This window comes from Phalacrocorax aristotelis, chromosome 19, assembly GCF_949628215.1.
Source record: "Phalacrocorax aristotelis chromosome 19, bGulAri2.1, whole genome shotgun sequence".
In the NCBI taxonomy this organism is placed as follows: Eukaryota; Metazoa; Chordata; class Aves; order Suliformes; family Phalacrocoracidae; genus Phalacrocorax; species Phalacrocorax aristotelis.
The window spans coordinates 4,206,077-4,228,754 of record NC_134294.1 but is presented as its reverse complement, the minus strand read 5'-3'; the positions used below and the strand labels follow the sequence as shown (position 1 = coordinate 4,228,754).

At 51.8% G+C, this 22,678-nt stretch overlaps 1 protein-coding gene across 2 annotated transcripts in view; it reads right to left on the bottom strand.

Annotated features, from left to right (window-relative positions):
- Window positions 1-22,678, bottom strand: part of CASZ1 (castor zinc finger 1) — a 96,719-nt gene that overhangs the window by 48,979 nt on the left and 25,062 nt on the right. For both annotated transcript variants that reach the window (XM_075113747.1, XM_075113749.1), the window contains exon 2: window positions 3,412-3,981. In XM_075113747.1, the coding sequence (XP_074969848.1) occupies window positions 3,412-3,981 (570 nt within the window). The remainder of the gene's footprint in view (window positions 1-3,411; window positions 3,982-22,678) is intronic.

The following is a 22,678-nucleotide window of genomic DNA, read 5'->3' as shown; positions in this document are numbered from 1 at the left end:
CAGAGCCTGTACTGGGAAATCTAAATGCTATATATAAATGTGTGTAGAGAAGTATGGGTCAGTCAGTGTGCAGGGGAGGGTGCATGAATGAATGAAGAAACATATCTGCATGACCAGATCAGCTTCTGACACCCATCTCCAGACAGACGCCAGCTTTGCCACTCCTGAACATGCTTCCTAGCTGTCCCAGAGAGCGAGGCACATAAGGCAAGAATAGGCACCGACTCCTTCATCCCCTGTTTCCAAGGGGTGGCTCAGAAAAAGAAGTAGGGATGTCATACACTCATGTTCCCCATCTTGTTTCAAAGCACGAGGATTGAATAGCATGGAGCAAGTCTTTGCAAACTCCTGCCTGATGCACAACAAGCCTCACTGGCTGACCCTGGAACGAGGCAGAGGTGGCAGGGATTTGGCATTAGACTAAAGGAGGTGCTAGTGGAGGGCATGAGCAGTAGCTGAAGTCCCATAAAGCAGGCTGTGTGTGTACACGCCGCAAATCCAAGCAGCAGGAATCCTTCTCAGCCCCATATAATTAGGATTACTTTCCCCACTGAAAAAGAAAGCCCAGCTAGATGAAGGAACTGTTTTTCTGTGTGGCTCCTGCTTTTCACTCAATTCCAGCCGATCAAAGAGGTATAGGCTCAGTTTTAAATGCTGCTGAGCACTGCCAGCTCTGTACCCTCTACGTCCTCAGAGGGAGCAATGGGTGCTCAGAACCTTCAAAACCAGGTTCCTGTGATGTCTCCCCCGAAGCCACATGGACCAGGAGGGCAGAGCTTTATTCCTCTCCTTTGATCTGACTGCCTCCTGCTACCTGCCAGCTCACAGGAAAAAAACCCTCCTTTTTGGTATAGGCAGTTCCAGATCTTACTGGAATAAACTTAACTTGCACCCAATAACACCAGGTCTGAGAGGACTTGGTGATGAACAGCTTAAAATCCATTTTCTGGAATACTGACAGAAAAAGACAGAAGAGGAAAAGAACTTTGTCCTTTCCAAAGCAAGAGATATTTCAGTTTGTGCTTTCCAGGGAACCGTTGCAAATGACATTTACAACAGGGTTCTTGAAACAGACGCTCAAGACCTGGCAGCGTGTCTGTTTGCAAGTCAAATCTCATGTGGCCGTATATGTAAACTGGACGCCGCATGTGCCATTACCTGCCTTAAACATAAATGAGTCTTCAGCCCCCCATGAATGCTTATACATTTTTGCATAATCCTTTGACAATACAGCCCTGCAAAGGCATTTCACTGAGAACTCCAACCCCAGTAAGAAACCTCAGTTCCTTTTCATTTTCCCCAGTTTGGTAACATATTTTTTACATTTAGGTTCCCCTCCTTTTAGTTTTCGTAGCAAGTAAAAGCTGCAAATGGGGAGGAATTAAAACAAACTAAAACCAGAGTCCAGGCACAATCACCTTGTGTCTGGGAACGACAAGGGCTTTCCTATCAAAGGAAACTGAAGGTCACACTTTTCCTCATTGATCTTGCAATGTTTGTTAATTACTCTGTCACTGATGTGGCGAAGGATAATTAAACAGCTCTGTTTATATCTTATATGCATAATTATGTGCGCTGCCACTGAACTCATGAAGACTAGAGAATGTGCCTCTCCAGAAGGAGAACGGACAGACAGAGATGAGTTTTGGCTCATTATTAACAGGAGGAGGAAAACATGTGCACACACAAAAGGAGGAAAGTTTGATGGATTCACGAAGTGCTGAGATCAGGGGAGGGGTACGTGCAGGTGGAGCAGATTAGGGGGAGATCTTTCAATTACAGATCCAATCCAGCTGAGTGACAAATCGGGGGAGGGAGCTGCTCTGCCCTAATGGAGAGAATTCAATTTACCCTAAGCTTTTACCAAGGCTTAGCACTCATGGCCCCCCAGAATCAACCTGGGGGAACCTGGGTATCAGAAGTGAGAAAGAAATTCAGCTAGGGCTTTCCCCCAACATCTCTTCCTGAATTCAGTTTTTGAATGCACCACAAAAATAAGGTGGAAGCTATCTGCAAATAAGAAATGCACACACAGCCTGGGGGAAAAAACCTTGCAACTGCATGTAAGTCAGCATCCCGGACCGAAGCGGTGTGGGATGTACAGGTTTGGAAACGGCAGCTTCGCCAGCTTGAGCCCAGACTCAGGGCGTGCTACGTTGCCAGCAGTGCCGGTGGATGGGCTCCCATGCCTGCCTCATGAAGGAAGCAATGCCACGGCAAGCAGTAACCCCTCAGCCCCTCTGGCCGGGATGAGGGAACACGCAGCAGCAAAAAGGGAATGCGATGCATTACATGTTGGACAGCTCTGTTACGGGCTCTTAGTTGCCATCCAGAAAGGGGCATCTGTACGGGCAGGCCAACCAGGGGTACGTGACAAAGACAGGTAGCGCTCAGACAGCAGCTCACTCCAAGCTTGCTACCAGCCCCACAGTGCCAAGCAGTAGAGGGCAGTGGCTGGGGCTTGGTGGGGTCCTGCACTGGACCGGCCTCCCCCGTGGGGTCCCCTCCCTCCCACCCGTTCCCCTGGGTAAAGCTGCCACTGCCTACCTCCTGCCTCCCACCGCAGTGGCCGCTCCTTCCGGAGCCTTCACCCCGGCTGGCTGTTGGGCAGTGTGGGCACCCTGCGGGTGGTGGCCCCAGCCCCGCTGGGATGCCTTAAGTGCACCCCCTCCCTGGCACCCCTTCCTGGAGCTGCCCTCGGCCTCAGGTCCCTAAGCTTTTGCAGGTGGCTGCACCAGACCTGCCTGTGAAAGCCGGGGAAGGTGTGGCTCTGCACCTCCATGGGCAGCTGGACTGCAGCATGCACCAGGTTGAAATGCATGATGGGTTACTGGCTGTTGCCCTCCAGCCCTGGGCTCCTGTGGTCAAGCTCTGATCTTGGGGTTAATTACCATTGTGTAAGATGCAACATGTGGGCCTGAGTGTGTTTACACAACCCTGACTGCAATGCAATGCACTGCACTGCACAGCCGGCGTGTGTGTGAATACGCTGCAGAATTCACCTGGGTTTCACCACAAGGGTACTCTCTCCTTTTTTCCACCCTGATGCAGAAATACATGACCAGGAAACCAGCACACCCAAAAGCTCTCTCCATCTGAATGGTGTGAAGAGTCTGCAGGGGCAGATCTACTCTACCAAGGGATCTATGGTCTGGAAAAAGCCATCCAGCCACATCTACCCCAACAAACACCCCTCTCAGGAAGGGGAGGCTGAAGCAGAGGCAAACTGAGCACGGTCCCAAAAGAAAAACGCCAGGCCTGTGAAAGGGGATTGGGGCTTCACCCTCCTCCTTGGCTGCCAGATGCAGATGGTATCTGGCATGAACACACCGCAACAGCTCTGTCTACCCCATAGAAAATGCAACCGTGAAGCTGCCCCACACAGGGAGGTGGAGGGGGCACAGGGCTTACCTGAGGTGGTTCCTCCGCCCAGCTTGGAGCCTGTCTCGCCACTGGAGGACCGGTAGGCATCGTCCTTCGAGGCCGGCCCATCTGAATCCCTGTCATCCAAGAAGTTGCCATCCTGCGAGCCTCTCAGAGCGTCTGCCTCGTCCCCGTTATCTTCCTCATCACTGCAGCCCTTGGGCTGTACCATGTAAACCCCTTCAGGGGGCACCTCTGCGCTCTCGGCGCCCTTACATTCCTTGCCTTCCACTCGCCCCAGCAAGGGCTCCTCGTTGTATTCCCCGTTCACCCACTTCTCAATCACCTCCCTCCTTTTGTCCTCCTCGATCTTCTGCACGCGGCTGAGTCCATCTGAAAACTCTGTCCCCAGCTCCTTGGTCCCAGGCTGAGGCAGGTCCTTGTTGCTGCTCTCCCGCTGCGGCCCCTTGTCTGCCCGCGCCTGTTCGGCTCCCCCGTGGTCGAAGACGACCTGGCGGCTCAGCTTGGCACAGATTGCATTTAGCTTCAGGCCGCCTTTGCGCTTGGCAGCCATTGTGGGTTTTCCTGAGGTTGCGTCAGTGCATATAGTTCTTTCAGCTGGAAAGAGAGGGGAAAGAAGCAAGGAAGGGCATTAGTGGGATCAGACAACTTGAACCCGAAAAGCAAACGGCTGGTCCCAACCCAACGGGCCTTCAGGCATGGGCAGTGTCATCCTCTGAAAGGTGGGACTGCCATCTGTTTCCTAAGCTCTGGGTGGAAGCCTAGCCAGGAGAGCCCGGTGAGAGGCACGCTCTGAACCTGCTGGTACCAGAGGATGCCACTGGCCTCAAGATAGAGGCACATTATGCTGGGACTGAACTGCGCTCAGAAGGCCCCAAATATCTCAGGCAGGTGAACATGGTATGGGCTAGCACTGGCTCCTGGCTCAGGCAGGATATGAAGTCTGTTAAAAGCCTAACTTGATCTCTCCTTCAGACTGCAGCACCACCTGCTTTTAGGTCCCCAGCTCCATCCCAGACGTGTTGGCTGCCAAAACCACACCAGCCAGTAACTGCACCCAAGCACCTGTGGCAGGGAAAACAGCTTCCCAAGTCTAAACCTAGGGATGGTGAGGAATTCACTTAATGGAGTTTACACATAGTGTCAGAGAGAGAACCCGTATGGACCAGAAAGAACCAGTACAGAGGACAGGAGCCCTGGCAAGTGCATGCGCTGGAGCACCAGACTGGTGTGTGGCAGTCATACGGGAGAAAATCACCTTGGGTTGGTATCAGTTGATCAGGCCCCTTTGCCTGCTCGCTCGCTCGCTCTCACACACACAGGAAATTCTGCTCTCACACTTCCCAGCACAATCAGCTAATTAGTGTGGGTTTGTTATTTTAATGTAGTTTATTCATATGTGACAGCTAGTAAAGGAGGGGTAAGAGAAAGTGGGGGGAGAAAGGAAGAAGGTAAGGACTTAACTTCAAGGTCACAGAGAATCTTGAACTAAATGGTCCCTATCACAGAGTCACTTGCATAATTATTGCACCAACAATTAACAAGATTGAATCACAAATAAAAGCAAAAACTGATTCTAAAGCAGCTGCATTGTCTCATTTCCCTTTTTATTTATGACGCCTCTGAGAGACACCCAGACTAAGAAGGGTTAAAGGTTCAAAGGCAAGAAATGTGCACACAGCCTGGCTCTTCCCCCAGTGCACAGAGCCAAGGCAGACCCTGCTCTGTGTCCCAGGGCTCAGGAAGGGCACCCAGTAAAACACCTGCTGGACACACATGCCACTGGAGTTACTGTGGGGACATTGCTGGAGGTCTCTTGGACTTTATGCCGTGCTGAAAAAGGGGCCCATCACACAGAGAGCAGATAGAAACCGTCTCCAGACCTCAAATGGTGAGAATGGGTCCCTCCATTGCACAGGAGTCCCTTGTGGCAGCTCAGCGTACACCTCCCTGTCACCAGCACAGAGGTGCTGCTCCACAGAAGCACAGTGAGATTAATCAGACCCCCTACAATGCATCCAGAAGCCATCGTGACAGCCCCTAATCCCATAACATGACAGCCCAATACAAACAGACTGAAACTTTAGACCTGCTGTCCAAGAGCCAGAGTGGCTGCTTAGCGTAAACTCCTGACAGCTTCAGACACGCTCCCCTGTCAAGGACTGCAAGAAAAATAACCCCCCAACAAATTATGTCAGCCCCCCACACAAAGGGAGGCCAAATGTAATCCTCCACTTTCCAAACGTGCACCCCCTGGCACTAACACCTATGTGCAATCATGCTTTCATGAAGGGAAAGCAGAGGTTGCCCCAAACACAAACCTCCCCATCTAGCAATTATAGCTGTTCAAGAGCTGCATGAATGCACTGGCACGCTCCATAAATGTAGTAATACACGTACGGGTTAAAAAGTCCCATCTCCCCAAAATACATTTCTGTACATTTCCCCACACGTTTCCCTTTCACACATTCCCCAACACACACACAGAGTCCTCACGCATACAGATGGGCACAGGCAGACGCCCATGAAGCTGCAGAAGTCTCTGTGTGGCACCTTTCCTTCCCATCACATTCCCACTCTATTTAGGGCAGAAAGCGAAGGCCGATCCTATGTGCAACTGGTACCACAGAGGGAATCTCAGGAGGCTGCTGTGAGCTCCAACTGGAGCCTGGCCAGGACACCTACAGCTCACGCCTGTATGCTCGGGCGAAGAGCCAGCAGAGCCTCGATGGCTGCAGGTGGTTAGGGCAGCGCCTCCTGCACGGTGCGGTGCCTGCCCAGGGCTGGGGCACTGGGTCAGCACTGAATCACCAGCGCTGCTCTCCCAAACACTGCCTGGTGATTCCCTGTCCACGTTCTCATGATACCCGGCCCTGCTTAACTGGTGAGATCAGCACCGCTCGCAGCTGGAGATAACTGGGAGGCAGACACGCGGCAGTCCAAATCCCTGCTGTCCTCCCCCTTTCTGCAATGAGGGCAGGTCCCATTATTCTGGTCTGGAGGTGACCAGCCAAGTGCGTGCACCAGCCGGCAAATGAATATATAAATATTTATTCAAAGGAAGAGAGGAACAGACGTTCCTGAGGCTGCACTTGCCGCGTACACAGCAACTCCAGGGAGCCTGCAACTTGTCTTCCATTCCTGTTCCTGCCTCCTTCCACCTCACACACCCTGGCTTTGCCCCTCTGCCTCCCCAGCTTCTGCCCCCCAGCTCCTGTCCTTCCTCTCTGCATCCTTCCTGTCACTTCTCCTTGTGTTTGGGATTTTTCTTCTGGGCACAGCAATGCTGCTCTTTAACGTTTTGAGAATCTTTTCCTAAAGTGAAAGTTTATTTAAGTTAAGAATAAAGCAAGTTCTGAAAACATACCTTTTCCCTGATCTATAAAACTAACCCTCCCAGAGACCTTCCTGAGCTGGCATGTGCCCCTGTAGTACCAGGACTCTTACGTATCTCCATCCCACCTATGCACATATAGCTGCAGGAAATCAGAACTTCCAGCTTCTTCTGCTGACCTTGTAATCAACTCTCTGCAAGCCCAGATGCATCATTTTATCTTTCCATTGCCTTATTTCCTTGTCTATGGAACAGGAGGGACATTACCTATAACAAAACTTCTGTTCCTCTCTTTCAGCCTGCCCATTTCAAAAGTAGAAGGGAAACCCTTCTTACAAAGAACGCTGAAGATGGCCATCGGGCTGGCAGGGACCCGAGCATCTGTGTTCCGTTCACTCGGGCAGAGGGGAGGAATTGAGCTGCTGAATGAGGGACCCTCGTATCTGCCTGACGTTGGGACTGCCAGGCAGGGAGGGACCCCTGAAGCCAGGCAAAGGCTCCCTCCCCCCAGGCCGAGCTCCCCACCCCAAATCACCCTGCGTCTCCATCGCACTGTTTAAAGATTCCAGGCTAAGTAAACATCCCCCTTCATTTTCTTCGTCTAAATAGAAATGTTTTGATTTCACATCAATCTGAGGAAGCCGTTTATAACCTGAGCCTGTCACACAGACTTTTCATCTCTGCCCAGGACAAACTCTCCCACATGCTCTATTTACACTGAGCACTTCCTCTGAAAACAATGCCACCAGGAGTTTACTTCGCTTGCCCCCTCCCCACACCCTGCGAGGAGACACCGGCTCCCTCCGCTCTGCACCCAGCCCCGTGGCATCTTGAGAGCAATCCTCCCTTTGAGGAAAAGGTACGGCTTGCCACAACCAGGCCTGGCAAGGAGGAGGACAAAACCCACCTCGCCATTTTGCTGCCTTGTCACCCCTAGAACTTGCTGCCGACAAGCCCAGGCTGCTGCCCCCACCGCCCCTCTCTCACCCGGTCCCCATGTGCTGCCAGCACCCCGCACAAAGCCCCAGGCTCTCTCCCTCCGTGCAGTCCCTGAAGCAGCCCTTTCTCTCCCATGAACTCCACAGTGGGGTGCTGCTAAGGGGGACCCGGCACCCCAAGGGAGAAGAGGGGCTATGGAGGGCACACCGTGTGCAGGAACAAAGGGCTTTGCAGCATGGATGGAAATAGGGCAACCCAGCTGAGGGGCAAACTGCGCTGCAAAGGGAAAGTCTGGCTTTGCAGGGAAAGGAAAAGAGAGCTTAAGTCTGGCTTTGCAGGGAAAGGAAAAGAGAGCTTAAGTCTGGCTTTGGCTTGGGGTTAATGAAGAAATGCACCCTGGTAGAGGGGAGAAGGGGTCCTGGCTGTGAAAAAGGGGTGTGTGGGAGCGGGATGAACCAGCTGGCATTGGTGGAAGAGAGGGGGCCCTGGCCGTGCAGCAGCTTACTGGTGAGGGAAGAGCCAGGGGTACAGGGGTACCCCTGCTGGATGGGGCAGGGGCTGAGGAGGGGCAGGAGAGGAGGGGCAGGAGGGCCTGTGCTGTGGGGAGAGGGGTGCTGGCTGGGGAGGGGCAGCGTGCTGTCACTTCAGAGGGCTGGGTACGTTGAACAGATGGAGCTTTCATATTCCTATTGAAGAGTTTTAAGCCCAGCTGAGCAGCTCCGTTCAGGAGGGAGGTCCCAGTGCCAGCTTTCCAGGAGCTGCAAGCTCTCATTCGATTAATTATTAACAGCATTATTTGGGGTGGGGAGGGAGAGGGAAGAAGGGCCAACATGCTGCACAGTCCTTTTCTTTTTTAACCACTGTGGTGCAAGCTTGACTGGAGAGACTCCAGTCTGTCCAGGAGCACCAAACAGGGAGGGCAGCACAGCGTTCTGGGGAGGGGGGTGTGGATGCTGCATTCTGGAGCCTCTTCACACTTGAGCTCTGGTCCCTAAGATGGAGCCAAACCTTCACAGCAGAAGGCCGCTGGGGCATTGGGAACAAGTTTCCTTAGAGCAATGCCCTGGCAGTGCCTGGCCACATGCCGGGAGGAGGCAGGAAGGCAGCCAAACGCTCAGCCCCTTCCAGAAAACATATCCCCTCCAGCATGATGACTCGTGCATTATCTCAGCCAGGGCTGGGGCAAAGGCAGCAACAGCCCAGGCATGGCCCCCAATGTGTGAGAGTGGATTTAGTGTGTATATTTTCCCCTCTTCAGTTTATCAATAAAACATTTTATTGCTTTTAGCCCAGGAAATGACCTTGGATTAGTGGATGCTGTCTCTTCTGGCTGACCTTGGGGAGTTCACAAAGGCTCTTTAACAACCTCCTCTGCCCTGCAAGCATGGATCCCGCCTGTGCGTGTCTGCGTGAAGCCGGGGAAAGCCCTCGGTGTAAAAGTTGGACTTGACAGCCTCCAGCTCAGCACTGGGCAGGGAGGAGAAGAAAATCAAAGACGTGGGAGGAGAAACAAAGCAGCCAGGGCACCCTTACGGAAGCACTGCCAGCTACACTCCCTGCTTTCCCGTAGCCACGAGGGCTCTCCCTACACACTCCATCCATAAACTGTGGCAGAAAAGCTGCGGACTCTGCTCTGGTCCCCATGGTTAGCTCTTGTCAGAGTACAGTCCAGGCTGCCTGCATTCGGCACTGCTTGACCTTCTCCTGCCTGCCACACTGGCATCTCCAGCTGCGCAAGAGGCCACTTTTCTCCCTATTTCCAGCTCCCAGAGCCTGGTTCAACCCTGGCCTAAAGGGGCAGAGACCAGTACCAGTTCCCTTCAGCGAGCCTGCCATGCTTCCCTTTGCTCAACCTTCTCAGCTGCAGAGTTAAGCTGTAATTTTCTGGTGACAGTGAGGAACAGCATACAGAAACCAGCACTAGGCAGTGTACGACAGAAGACATCCTGAGAGGAGCAGGAAGCAATGGGGCTCTGGAGATGCTGGTGCCCTGTGCTGGGGCTGCCGGCCAGCTGGGCTGCTCCCGTTTCCCACCCGGGCACCTGGCTGCTCTGGTGCTGCTGCTGGGGTTTCTCTAGGACAACAACTAATGAACATGCAGAGCCCCCCTTTTCCCCAAGCAGAAAATAGCCACATCATCTCTGAATGGTGCATATTTTCACTTGCAGAAGTGGAATGATGGAGGGTGGGAATGGGACAGGAGAAACTGAGAGGAATTTTCTTCCTCAGGGGAACAGAAACTACAGAAGCACAGAGGGCTAGCGCTCAGTTCTAAGCCAGAGCAAGGTCCCTGCACACCGCAGGGCAAAGCCTGCAAGGGTGCTGCAGCAAAGAGCACATCACGTCAGGCAATCCTCCTTGCTGCCTTCCCCCATTAACACAAATCTCCCTTGCCAGCCGTGTCCTCTCCCAGTGTCCCCCTGCAGCATCCCCTAGTACTGGGCACAGAGGGTCCCCATCCTCTCCTGCAAACACCCCCAACTCTTCTTGTGCTGCATGGAGAGGGAACCCCTCCCGGCATCACAGCCACGGAGGCTTTGCCCTGGCATGACAGCCCCCTCCCCGGAGCGTGCTCCCAGCCCCCAGGTGCCCATTTTCTCCAGTCGCGTCCTCCTGAAGAACGAGCCCTAAAGTGTTAACGGCGATTGGTGAAATGGCACAGCAGATTGCTACAATAAATAATTTACTGATATTTATAAATATTCAAATCAGCAGGCTTCAGAAATTGAAAGGGGGGGGCTGAGCTGACGGGGAGGAGGGGTGTTTAGGGAGGGAAGGGGGGGCTGACATTAATTCCCAGGCTCTCCAAATTCATTTGAGAACTGTTTCTCATTTCAAACAAATATTAAATCTTTTGGTGTCAAGCCTCCAAAATAAAATATCAAATAGGAAGTCACCACCCTCCTGGTGGCCGATGCCATGTCTGCCATGATGCTGGGTGCCTGCGGCCCTGTCCCCTCAGACAACCAGCCGCTGGGGGAATGACAGCAGCCCGCGACAGTGAGGTGCCTCTGTGAGAGCAGAAGCCCACCCAGCCACACCTGTAACGCAGCCCACCACACCACCAACCATCATCCGAGACAAGAATTCCCATTACTACCACCTACAAGACCTTGCCCTTGTCTTGCAGTGGATTTTCTAAATCTGCTGGGATTTGGGAAGAAAGGGCTGAATGTTGGAGCAGTGAAGGTGGAGCCAGGACTCTTGACTCCACCCTGGGAACAGACTCCCAACCCTTGCAGCAGAAACGGAGCAGGGGGTCAGGGCTCCTGACTTTCACTCCTTGCTCTGGAAGGGAATTTGGGTTTAGTGATTTAAGCTGAGGCTTAAAAGCCAGGAGTGATGGCTTTCAGCCTGTTTTCCAATCATGGTGTAACTGTCAGTCTCCCCAGCTTTCTGTGCCTTAGTTTCCCTGTGCAGAGCAGGAGGAATCAGGATGGTTACCCACCCAGAGGGCTGAATTCAGACATGTTTACTTGGTGCTTTGAGATCTCCGAATCAGCACTCTGTCACTGCACTGGATTGTTACTGAGTCTTTTCCACTGCTGAGCATCCTACTGACCCCTTTAGATGGCCGAGGCAGATGATCCTGTGTCCTCCCCTGGACCACCCCATTGGTAACATTAGGTTCCAGCATGGGGTGAATTTCCCCTAGATGAGTAATGGCGTTTCTAATGCACGGGTAGGCTGTCAGCTTCCCTACTCCCAGTGTTTTATGGGTTTAACTGAACGGCTCTGAACTCCCTAGTAAGAAATAAAGTTATCCCTCAGCGTCCCTTCTAAACATTTCACTCAGTGCAAACGGTGTTTAAGAAAAATGAGGACATATTTCTTCTTAAGGATGCAGTATCCCCCTTCAGAGGCCTAATTTATGCCATATATCACTGGCCAGGGAGAGAAAGGCAGCACAGACCTCACACTAGGAGTGAGCTGGCCCAAGCACAGCCCAGGCACAGCCGCTCCTGCTGCAATGGTGCAATGGGCTGCAACTCAAAGTCCTCCAGAGTCCGCAGAGTCCCTGCTGGAGAGCAGAGCCTGGCTGGCAGGCAGCAGAGCAGGACGGACACCTGCTAACGCTCAGCACTGCGCTGCCTCCACGGCTGCCGCATCGGCCCTCTGCCACCGCAGAGATCTCCTCACCTGCACCTCCCCAGCCTGCATGGACCCCATCCTCCCCACCTCACCCCAGCTCAGCCCCACTTGGGGCCCTTCTCCTCTGCACAGCCAAATCGCAACAGCCTCCACACCAGCCCCGCTCCCTTGCACCACGCCGGCCTCCTCTGCAACACTGCCTTCTCACCTGCCACTGACCTGCTCTGCTGCCGCTCGACCAGCTCTTCACAGGCATTTGGCACAGCTGGTGGGGAAAGTGGTTCAACTGAGAGCAAGGACAGGACTAATCCGTCTTCACAGCTCTTTAGTAACGCACGTCTGAACCTTTTCCTGAGCAGACCTCAAAAATGATCCTAAACGTGCTTTGATCTTGTCCACCCCGAGCTTCCTTACTTTGAGAGCCGCTAAGGCTCTGCTGCTCGCCCCCAAGTGCTGAGACAAAGCTCCTTGCCTCTCTCTGCCCTTCCCTATGCTCCGCTTTGCACTCACATACCCTGAACCTCCAAAGGACAAGAAATAAGCCGCTCTTTCTGCATACAAGTAACTCAGGGAACGTCCAGAATTAGCAAAATGAGCAGAGTGGAGAGAAAAGGGAAAAAAGTAAGTAATGGAAGTCAGGAACTCTGGTTCGGCTCCCTGCTCTGCTACTGACCTGCTCCTTCTCTTTTGGCAAATAACTTCACGCATGCTCCCCTTCTGCCCTTGACCTGCTGGGTCTCTTCAGATGGTTAGCCATCTGGGCAAAGATTTTTTGCCTAGCTTAGCGGGCCCACTATCTTGTTTGCCATTTTAGGTGCTACTGCAATTCAAGAAGCAGCAGAACAGCACTGATTCAGGACAGTTTGAAGCTCTGAAGTCCCTTGCGTCCTGCAGCCAACTTTCTACTTCATCTCTCAATATAGGGTCTTTCATGACACGTTTCAGAAGTTTCTTCCTCTTGGTCCCATGAAAACCTGCTCTCAGAGCTCCAGCTTAACGTAGCAAGGAGGGTCTTGCTGCTCCCCAGGCTGAGAAGCTGCTCCCTGGGAGCCTTCTGCTTCAGTGTCCTTCTTTCAGATAATATAAAGCCAAGAGGATTGGCTTTTCTGATCCAGTTTCTCCTCCTTTCCTTATTTATTTATTTATTATTCATTTTTTAGTCCAGTTAAAAGGTTTACTATCCAGACGAGCCTAAGTGGCCTCACTCAGCCTAAGTAACTCTATAAATCAAGCAGAACTGCTAACATCTACATCACAATCCTGCCATCAATCTCCCCACAGGTTGTGAAGAAAACTGAGAGGAAAGACGCAAAAGGGAGAGTGAAGAGTAATAGCTCATCACCATCAGGTCCCTGCAGGCTGGCTGTGGCCCTTGGAATACTCCCTATGAAGCCAGACATGTTGCCAGGGCAACTAAATGCAAACATGGTGCCTAACTTCACCTCTCCATAGACACACAGGCACGCTCTGGGTGCTGTGCCAGGAGGACACAGTGGATGCAGAGAGAGGGAGGGAAGGGGTGGTGGAGAGCAAAGAGGGCTAGGATAGCCTCTGGAGCAGGGCTAGCCAGCCCATATGGGAGCCAGCTCCCAAGGAATGAAGAAGAGGCCAAGACGTGAGCCTCTTCAGAAGGCTGCAGGGACCTCTTTGTAAATGCTGAAAGAGACAGGGCAGAGGGTGCAGTGAAATATCAAGGTGGTAGAGAGGGAACCAGACTTAGCTGCAAGTACCTACTGCTGGGGGAATAAAAAGGACTTAGGAAAGACAATGGATCTCTTAAAGGATGCAGATTTGGAAGGGAATTGCTCAAAGTTTCATCAGTCCCTCTTGGTGACTGGCTTTAACGAGTTATTTCATGGAGAATCCAAACCCACCATGATCCAAGTCAGTGGAGAGCGGCTCCCTGGCTTCAGGCCAGGCTCAGAATCATCCCTAATCAAGGGCAGGGGTTAAGTGAGCCACCTCCTAAAAAAGGGTCCCTCCAAACCCTGGTGGTAGTTTGTAGGCAGCTTAAGAGCAATTTGCAATCCCTTTCAGCACTATTAATCTCAGACCCAACAAAGAATGCAGACTCCTAATTAATTGCAGTGGGAAGTCAGAAGCATAAATGGGAGTTGTGAGACTGAATGCTTGTTGCATCACTAAGAAACACAGGGCCAGAAAAAGTTCATTATTGTGGTCCTTCTGGTCCTGCAAAGTAAATCAGCGTGTTAGCCTGCACAAGGTGAGACCTCAGCAAGAGCTGCATGACAGAGAGCAAACTAGAGCATCTTAGCCTTCCAGCTTGTGTTACATCCTCTCCACAGCCCCCAACCACTGCCTGAGCTCTATGTGAGCATGTAATGTGCTCTGAGCTTGGTATGCAAAGCGGGGCACTCAGATCCCTTAAAGGTTTCTATATGCCCCAAGTGAGGCTGGGAGTCTTCTGTGAACCCACAGAGCAGGCAACCATCACTCACAGCACTAGGAGTTCAGGTGCTCTTTAATCCCCGGAGATGCCTAGCACCCGCCAATACTGTGCAACATGGTTAGGAGAAATGTTTGTCTGTCCCGTTCGTGTGGAAAAGGCTCACAGTCTGGCCAGAGGAGAGCTGAGCTGTGGTGTGAAAGCAGTGGGTCATCCCTCAGCTTGTTAACTCAGCAGTCCTGTCAGAGCGGCATGGGAGAGGAACCCCACCGGCTGAGCTGTGTGGGCACCCACCCCACACTTCCCAGTGCTCACAGTGATGCTAATTCTCTGTCTTGCCTTTACTGCTCTTTCTGCTGGTCATTAGGGCTCATCTTCTTATCTCTCTTGTCCTTGCAAGCCCATCCATGTGCTAGCATCACTAATTGCAAACACCCATCAGTGGGAACACGCACGCGTACAAAAACGTGGCCGTGCAGGTGCACTATCACATGCAGAGGCACACATGACCCAGCACACACACGCAATCGCATGCTCATACATGTGCTCGTGAAACGGTATGCACACAGAACACATGCTAATACACACAAACGCCTATGTACCTGTGACTGTACAAGTATTACATCTGCACACCGCAATACGCAGACAGATACACTGCGTACGCACCTCCCCAGAGGCACACACCCGCACGCACCGAGCTCTGCTCAGCCCTGCACACGCGGTGAGCACCCACGTATATACAGCCCACCAGCAGCCACACATGCAGACGCACGCAGGCAGCCACCCGTGCGAGCGCAGAGCACCCTGCATGCACTCGCACACACACACACACACACGCACGCTTTCAGCACAAGCCCGCATGCCAGGAGCAGTTTATTCTGCAGCTTGGAGTGAGAAGATAGTGGGCTCCCAGCCGGACCCTGCAGACAGACTCAGCAGCAGGGACAGACACACTCCCCATCCCACCAAAGAGCCCCTCTTTACCCCCAGCCCATCTGCACCTCACACCTTAAGGCAAAAAGAGCATCGGTGAGTGTCTCATTGGAGCTGGCGTCCCAGCGGAGTGTGTGTGCCGGGCAGGGGATCTCTCCCTCTCCCTCTCTCTCTCTCTCTTCCACTCGCATCTTTTCATGAACTCTATTTCTCTTTCCTTTCTGAAAACAACTGAGCTGTAAATACTGTTTAACCTTCTTCCCCCCTTCCCCCCTCCCCTCTGCACTATAAAAACACAAATATGCCATAACTCAGCTGGCTCAGCCGCCGCGCCTCCAACATGCCCTGCTCCAGGCCTCTCAGGAAGGTCATAACAAACGACTTTCCGATTCAGTGCTCCTGAAATAATTTTGTGTATTAAAACCTGAATCTGCACTTTCTGGACCGAAAGCCTCTCTTAATTATGGCAAGCGTCCTTGGGATGGACAGTGATCCTTCACTACAGCACCGCTAACCAACCGGAGAGGCAGCCGGCTCCGGCTCCCCACCACCACCTCCTCCTGCTGCCCCCTCCCACCACCACCCAACCCACGGCCCCCCTTGCTCCCTCACCCCCCCGCCTTCCCTTTGCCCAATCTGTTTTCAAAGTGTGTCTGTCCTTTATTAAATTGTTTTCTTTTCCACATTATCAGTTGCCATGGAGACCTCATCTCTCGGATTATTTGAATTTCATTATATCTATTGATTTGGGAGCATTTCATCTTTTTTATTGTTTTTCTGTCAATTTTCAAAACGAATAACCATCTAATTTGCGTCAGTGCTGATTATGTTTGTCCCTCAATAGAGGTCGGCAGCTGCGTCGGGGAAACAAATCAATGGGAAACCATCATAAACCTCCCCAGTACAATCTCCAGGATATGTGGGTGACATTCCACGCCTGCGAGAAACACTCATCATATCCAAACTTCTTTCTTTCTTTTCTTTTTTCTTCTCCCCTCTTTTTTTTTTCATTTCCCCCTTGTAGCTAGCTCTGCTGGCCAGTGGCGGGTCACATTTAAAATCATATTTATTTTACACACATACATGTACAATTTTGGACACATCGCATTTTCAGACAGGGAGGGGACAAGGGTGAGAAGAGGGGGAAGGAATTTTTTTTTGTAAGAAAGAAGGGAAGAAAAGGATGATGAGGGAAAGAAAAAGAGGAAAAGTGGATCGGGATTGCAAATTGCTTACTATGTTTTTTTTTTAAATAATTTATGCAATTTTAAGCATTTATGTATAAATTTTTTAATAAGCCACCCTGGAGCAAAATAGCCATTAACATCCCGACGTCCTTCTGTCCAATGGGCTTGTGTGCAGGATCAATTTCCGAGAGTACTTTCCTTTTTTTTTATGACATGATAAAATGCTTTTAAAGCAACTTACACAAATATGGAAATTTTTTTCCCCTCCTCTTTTTTTTTTTTTTTTTTTTTTTTTTTATAACAGCCTCCACTTATTCACCAGGGAGAGCGAGCAAGCGAGCGAGAGTGTGTGTGTGCGTGTGTGCTGGGGAGGGCAGTTGGCAGAAGGATAGACCCAGCCCTAACTGGAACGGACCTGCCTGTCCTTCTAACAAGGGCATAAACTTTCATTAGCGATGCACACAGTCAAAGGCAATTTAGGGAAACGCGCTGTACAGAAAAGGAAAACCTCAGCGTTTTTTATACAGCGGCTCCTTGGCTCCGTCCAGGGGGCTCTATCCTTGAGCTCAGCTTGTGCTCTCCAACCAAAGTGACCCCACCGGCCATGGGGGAGGCAGAGCAGGGGCCGGGGGGAAGAGGCTGGGGCTGCTCTCAGGGGCCCCTCGCCCCGGCCCCACCAGCACCCTGCATGCCCCGCAGCTGGTCCAGAGAAGCCAGCCAATATTAATGTCTTGCTGGAACCCACCGGTCCTACAAGAGGCCCAGAGGTATCTGTAGCTCTGTCCACTGCAGAGCTTCACCCCTCCAACAGGCTACTCGTCCCCAGAGGTCTCTCATTTCGGGTTTCCACACACCGACAAGTAGCTTGCAGCTGCTCGATGCCCCTTTGGGGCATTAGTTACAAGCTGGCTCTGCCCAGACCAGACAGATGTGTCGCTGCTGCTCCTGTTTCCACAGGGTATATAGGCTAGTTATTTTTGCAGCTGGGACATGTTCAGCCTCACACAGGAACCTGGAAAATGCCATTCCTAAAGGGACGGCTCCTGCCACTGGCCCCGTGAGCAGGCACAGCTCTGCGGAGGAGGGACACGAGCGCACTGGGCTGGAGTGAAAGCAGGCCAATATGAGGGGCTTGGCGGGGTCTGAAAGTCATGACCGCACACTGGAAGTGGAACAAAACTGTTTCTCCAGCTAGCAGTTCCCTTGGCCCTCTGCCTTTGGGGTTGAAGCTTATGCACCCCTAGCCAGATATACATTATACATGCCCAAGTGTGGGAAGTCCCTGTGCATGTTCCTATTATTGGCTTCATCATGAAGACCTGACACTGGTTTTTCTACAAGAGCAGATTTCTTTACCTTTTTGTATGACACATTTCCAGAGATAACACAGACCTATGAATTTAATCCCACTGACAGCAGGCTTGCATGTTACTGGTGCCTTACACAAACCCCAGCACACTACCAACCATGCGCAGCCCTGCTGCAGGCTCACCCCAACCGCACAGTGTGGGCTGGCACAGGGCTGTGCACACACCTGCTCCATGTGCAATGTTTGTGGGTATTTGAACTAAAGCAGAGGTTAAAAAAAAATTTTAAAAAAAATCAAGGGGCAGCCTATGCTCAGCTGGAAAAACACAAAGTGCCGAGAACAGCAAACCCAATCAATAACAGTCACAACCCTAGCAGTGGGCGAGGAAAGCGTGAACCGTTTTGGCCTGCTCCCTGCATGCTCACTCCCTTGGGAAAACACAGTCCCCCGGAGGCCCATGATTTCATCCCCTCCTGCTCCACCCTACACTCACCCTCACCAAAAAGCTTTATGGAGTGCAAGTCCCCCAGGCTCGTGTTCTGGTCAGAAACTCAGCAAAGAGGTGAGAGGGTCTCTCTCTGCACAGAGGAACGGGACTCCTGGCAATGAGCTGGCGCTTGAGGAAGGTTTTTGGTGCTATGAGAGGCTCTGCTTCCAGCGAAGTGCTCCTTACACCCCACATCCTCCTAACATCCCCTCCCCTCCGAAGTAGTGCCCTTTGTGTCCCCTGTCCCCTCCCAGTTGCCAGCCTCAGCCTTAGTGTGCTTTTCCTCTCCCCTCTTCTCTCCTCAAGTTCCCAACACCATCCCAGCCTCCTCATCCCCAATGCCTCCTTCCAAATCTCTCGTTCCCTGGTCCGCACCCCCATACCCGTCCACACCTCTGTTCCCTCAGTCCCTGTGGTCCCACCACCCATGGCCGGCAGAGAAAACCATGCTGCCCAGGGGACCAGCACCACCACAGGCCAGCAACCAGCTTGGGGAGGGGGAAACATGAAACCTGCCAGGGAAAAGGTGGGAGCTCTCCCTTTGTCTGGTCTTGCGTCACTCCTCACTCAGACTGTAGAGATTTTGGGGATTTCACTGTAGCAGCAACGAGGTCAGCAGGAGTTGAAGGTTTTCAGATCATATATATCACTCTATATGGTCTTGTCTATAGTCAGTGCTAAATATAGCCAAGCCAAACCTGGAGGTGACTTCAGTGCTGTGATGCAGGGACATCAGCCACTGCACAGGCACCCTCCACTACCTTGAAGCAATACAGATGTCAACAGTCACAATCCAAAATCGAGGATGTCTGTGAACCCTCTGTCCTCCCACTGCCAAGAGTACGAGCCAAGTTCTCTCTCTCTTTCCCTCTCTCAGATATCCATAATGGTTCCTCTTTTTGAGTGGTGACCAGGCAAAATAAGGCATTTTCTAGCTTGAAGGTCCATTTTTCCACGGGATGTTGGACCATCTTATCTATGGCGTGCCAGCATCTGTTTCAGCATAACTACTTAAAAACTTTAACAGCAGAAGAAGCTCCGAATAGAAGGGGAAAGTCTCTTGTGTGGGTCAGAATAATTAGACTGAGCTCAAATTGGCTTTAGGCATCTGCTGCTGCCTCTGAGCAAAATCAAGCCACACTGCTTCCATCAGCATCTCTCCACTGTTAGCCTCACCCCGCAGAACAGAGGGGACCACATAGTGCCTAGTATAGGGCATCTCTGGGAACAAGACTTGCTTCAACAGAAGCCATAAAGCCTCCTTATCCAGCTATCATTAAAGCCAAGAGAAAAGAGGCCAGACAGAGAGATTGAGATGAGCCATTTCCCCAACAAACTTGCTTCCCTTTTTCATTCGCTCCTTTCTTTTTTTTCCCCCTTTAACTGTCATTAAAATAACAAGTTTCTGTTACAGTCTAAACATTCCCACATTGTATAAAGGGTTATGTTACACTAGAGTCACTGCCGGGCCCAGTGTTTGCACAGAAACCTCACTGCAGGTCCCCCCTCCTGACGAAGTGACTTATTAAAGTTTAAACAGTAATTAACAGAACAATAAAAATAAAGGGATGTTTGGGGAGTCGTAGTGCACACAGGGTTTTTGGCAGTGCCAGCACTTTTCAGTGCCCTGCGCTGGCAGAAAAATCGGCTGCAAAACCAGTGGGAGAGATCGTGTGCTCGAAGCCAGGCAGGGGCTGCGGCGAGGCTGAGGTGCGATCCCAGCCCCAGCACGAATGTGCGAAGAGCAGCAGACAGCAGGACGAGAGGGAAGGGTGTGGGGGGACTGGGGAAAGGATGCCAAAGGGTCACTTGGTGAGAGGCTGGGCTGGTTTCAGCTCTCACTACCAGCCCTACGCTCAGTCTGTGTGAGTACGCGTCAGACAGCACCGAGAGCCTCCACTGCTTGTTCTCTGATTCTGCTGAGATGGCCTGGACAAGCCCCCAGAATCTGAGTTTGGGGAATTGTGACTCTGAAACCAGACCCAGCCTTTTGGGAAGGAGCTCCTTTACTTTAAAAGAGAGTGGCAGAGAGGAAACAGCAACCACAGAGCAAACCCCTGAGAAAATCTTGCAACAGGAAGAGCTTCTACAAGAGACCCCAAAAGCATCCCCCTTGCCTGGGAGCTTTAACACCAGACAGGAGAAGACATCTTGTAGGGACCAATCCTGCCCTGGCCCCAGGCAGATGTGGGGAGCTCTGAGCTGCAGATCCAACAGCGTGTTAGTAGTTCTGGGGTCATTCCCTCCTGAAATGCAGTCAGAGCCAGGACCGCAGGGCCAACCACTAGAGCCCAATATGCTATGCACAACCCCATCTCTCCCGCCAGAGCAGAACTTTTCCAACCTGTGTGAAATTGTCTAATCAGGGCTCTCCTTATAGGAGCAGAACTGCTTTTCCTCTGTTTTGTTCCCATCCCAGTTGCCTGCCTTGCCCAGGATGAGCTCTAGTGCATGTGGGTAGAGTTTAAGCTTAGGTTGTCAACCCTCCCTGTTACCCAACATGCAGCAATGCAGAAAGATCTCATTTGAAGATATTTTTGGTGCCTATTGTAACTATTCTCAAATGTTTGCCTCAGTAGCTCACAGTGCTAGTTGGCTCTAGCCCTGATGTGTGACTCAGTACACATAGCATTGTGCAGTCCCATGTTTGCTAAATCTCTTCCAGTACAACTGTTCAGTTTGCAAATAAAAAGACAGCTCTGTAAGGGTGCATCTCCCATGCAGAACGAACTCAGAGAGTGCTGCCTTCAGCCCTCTCCCACAAAGCCCTCCCCCAAGACTAGTACTTTGCATCCCAGGCCAGCCAGCCCAGCCAGGGTGTGGCGTGGCTCTCAGGCTGGAGAGCTGCCCCACTGCCATGAGGACTCACATTGAGACCATTCAGCACCAGCTGCTGCCAGTCTGCCCACAGCCTCCCTTCCCTCCTCTGCTAGGGTGCAGGAGGAAGAAAATTCTCCCAGACTCCACTACTGATGGAGCCTGTGGCAGCTCTGTTAACAACCACAGGAGATGCCCCCAGAAGCCCCAGTATCGGACGAGTACAAGACACCCAAGTGAGGACACTCAGACCCAGCGTACCTGCTCACACTTCCAGGAGGCTAACCTGCCAGCTTAGAGTCATGCACCACTCCTGCAAATTCATTCTGCAATGAAAATGTACTCCAAATGCCACAGGCTTGGTTTTAGAGCAGTCCATGAAGTTGATTCCTCCTCTTCAATTCCCTCACTAGTGAGGAAGACTCTGTCCTCTGCTTTCTCAATGGTGAACTAACCGGCTTGTTTCTGCAGCTGCTATATTGGCACTGCAGGGCAAAGATACGTTTCAAGCTCCTCAAAGTCAACAGGTCTCATTCTACTTTCAGCAGCTCAGTGGTACCCAGCTCAACACTATTGCTTATTGACAAATATCCACCAACTGAAAAAGCCACAAATATTGATGAGGGATCCTGGCCACTCTGCTACTCCTGCCCTCCCACCAACAAACACCGTTGAGCCCCTGTGGGGATGCCCAGGCACGCCTGCCGAGCAACCCATTTCCTGGCCTTTGCTCTCTCCACCTGCTCTTCCACCAAGCCCGGGAGGAGAAGCCACCTCCAGACACCGCGCAGGAGAGGACTTGTGGATGCTGAAAGCGCAGAGCAGTGGTGGGTCGAGAGTCCCTGCAGACACTGCAACTGCTGGGTCCCTCCTAGCAGCTCCTCCCCCTGGATGGGGAATCACTGACTTGGAATTGTTAAACCTCAGCCTCGTGCAGAACTCCTTCCCTCCAAAGACAACTGTGACAGGGATCCACTGGCTTTCCTGAGGACAGACTGGCCCCACAGGAACATTTTCATGTCCTCTGTAGTTTGGAGTAAATAGCAGGTCATGATTTACTCCATGGTCTGGGAAAGGAGGGAGCTCAACTCCCAAGAACTGAAGGAAAGTGTTAAAAACGTGACTTCCCAAGCAATTACCAATGGTGATTTTTAATAAGCTGTTTTCTAGGCACTGGGGGAGCAAGGGACATGGGGGAATCAGATGTTATGAATCTGAATTCAGCCTAGGTTTCAAAGGTGCTGGTTTAATAAGCTGTGAGGCGAGCCTGCGCTAGCAGCGACAGCCCTGCAAACGAGTGCCAGAGCGGGGGGCTGGCATATCAGGGTTCAGAATTAATGAAACCAAGACCTTGGCAACCTCAGTGATTTTACTGCATTCCGGTGTAAATTGATAAACTTGTATGGTGCTTCAGGGAGGATGTGAGATGGAAGGAAGGGGGAAGGGAGAGGGTGAGTGGAAGACATACTTTTTCATTACACCTGTGTTTTAACTGGGCCCCAGCAGATGAGCTGCCTGACACACGGCTTGTCATGCCTCCCTTGCTGCCCTGCGCCCCACTCAGCACCCCGCTTCACCGCTCAGGATGTCTTCACAAAAGCCTGTCCTGAATCCTTATGAGGTCCTCGGGCCCCACTGCCGGGGAGGTAAATGGGATGATAGATATATCACCAAACAGTCTTGTTTGCCCAGCAACACTATGTCCTCTTATCCCCAAACCTTCTACTGCAATGTTTTTATTTTCTCGGTGGCTTTTCTGCCTCCATGGGAAATTAAGAATAACTGGCTT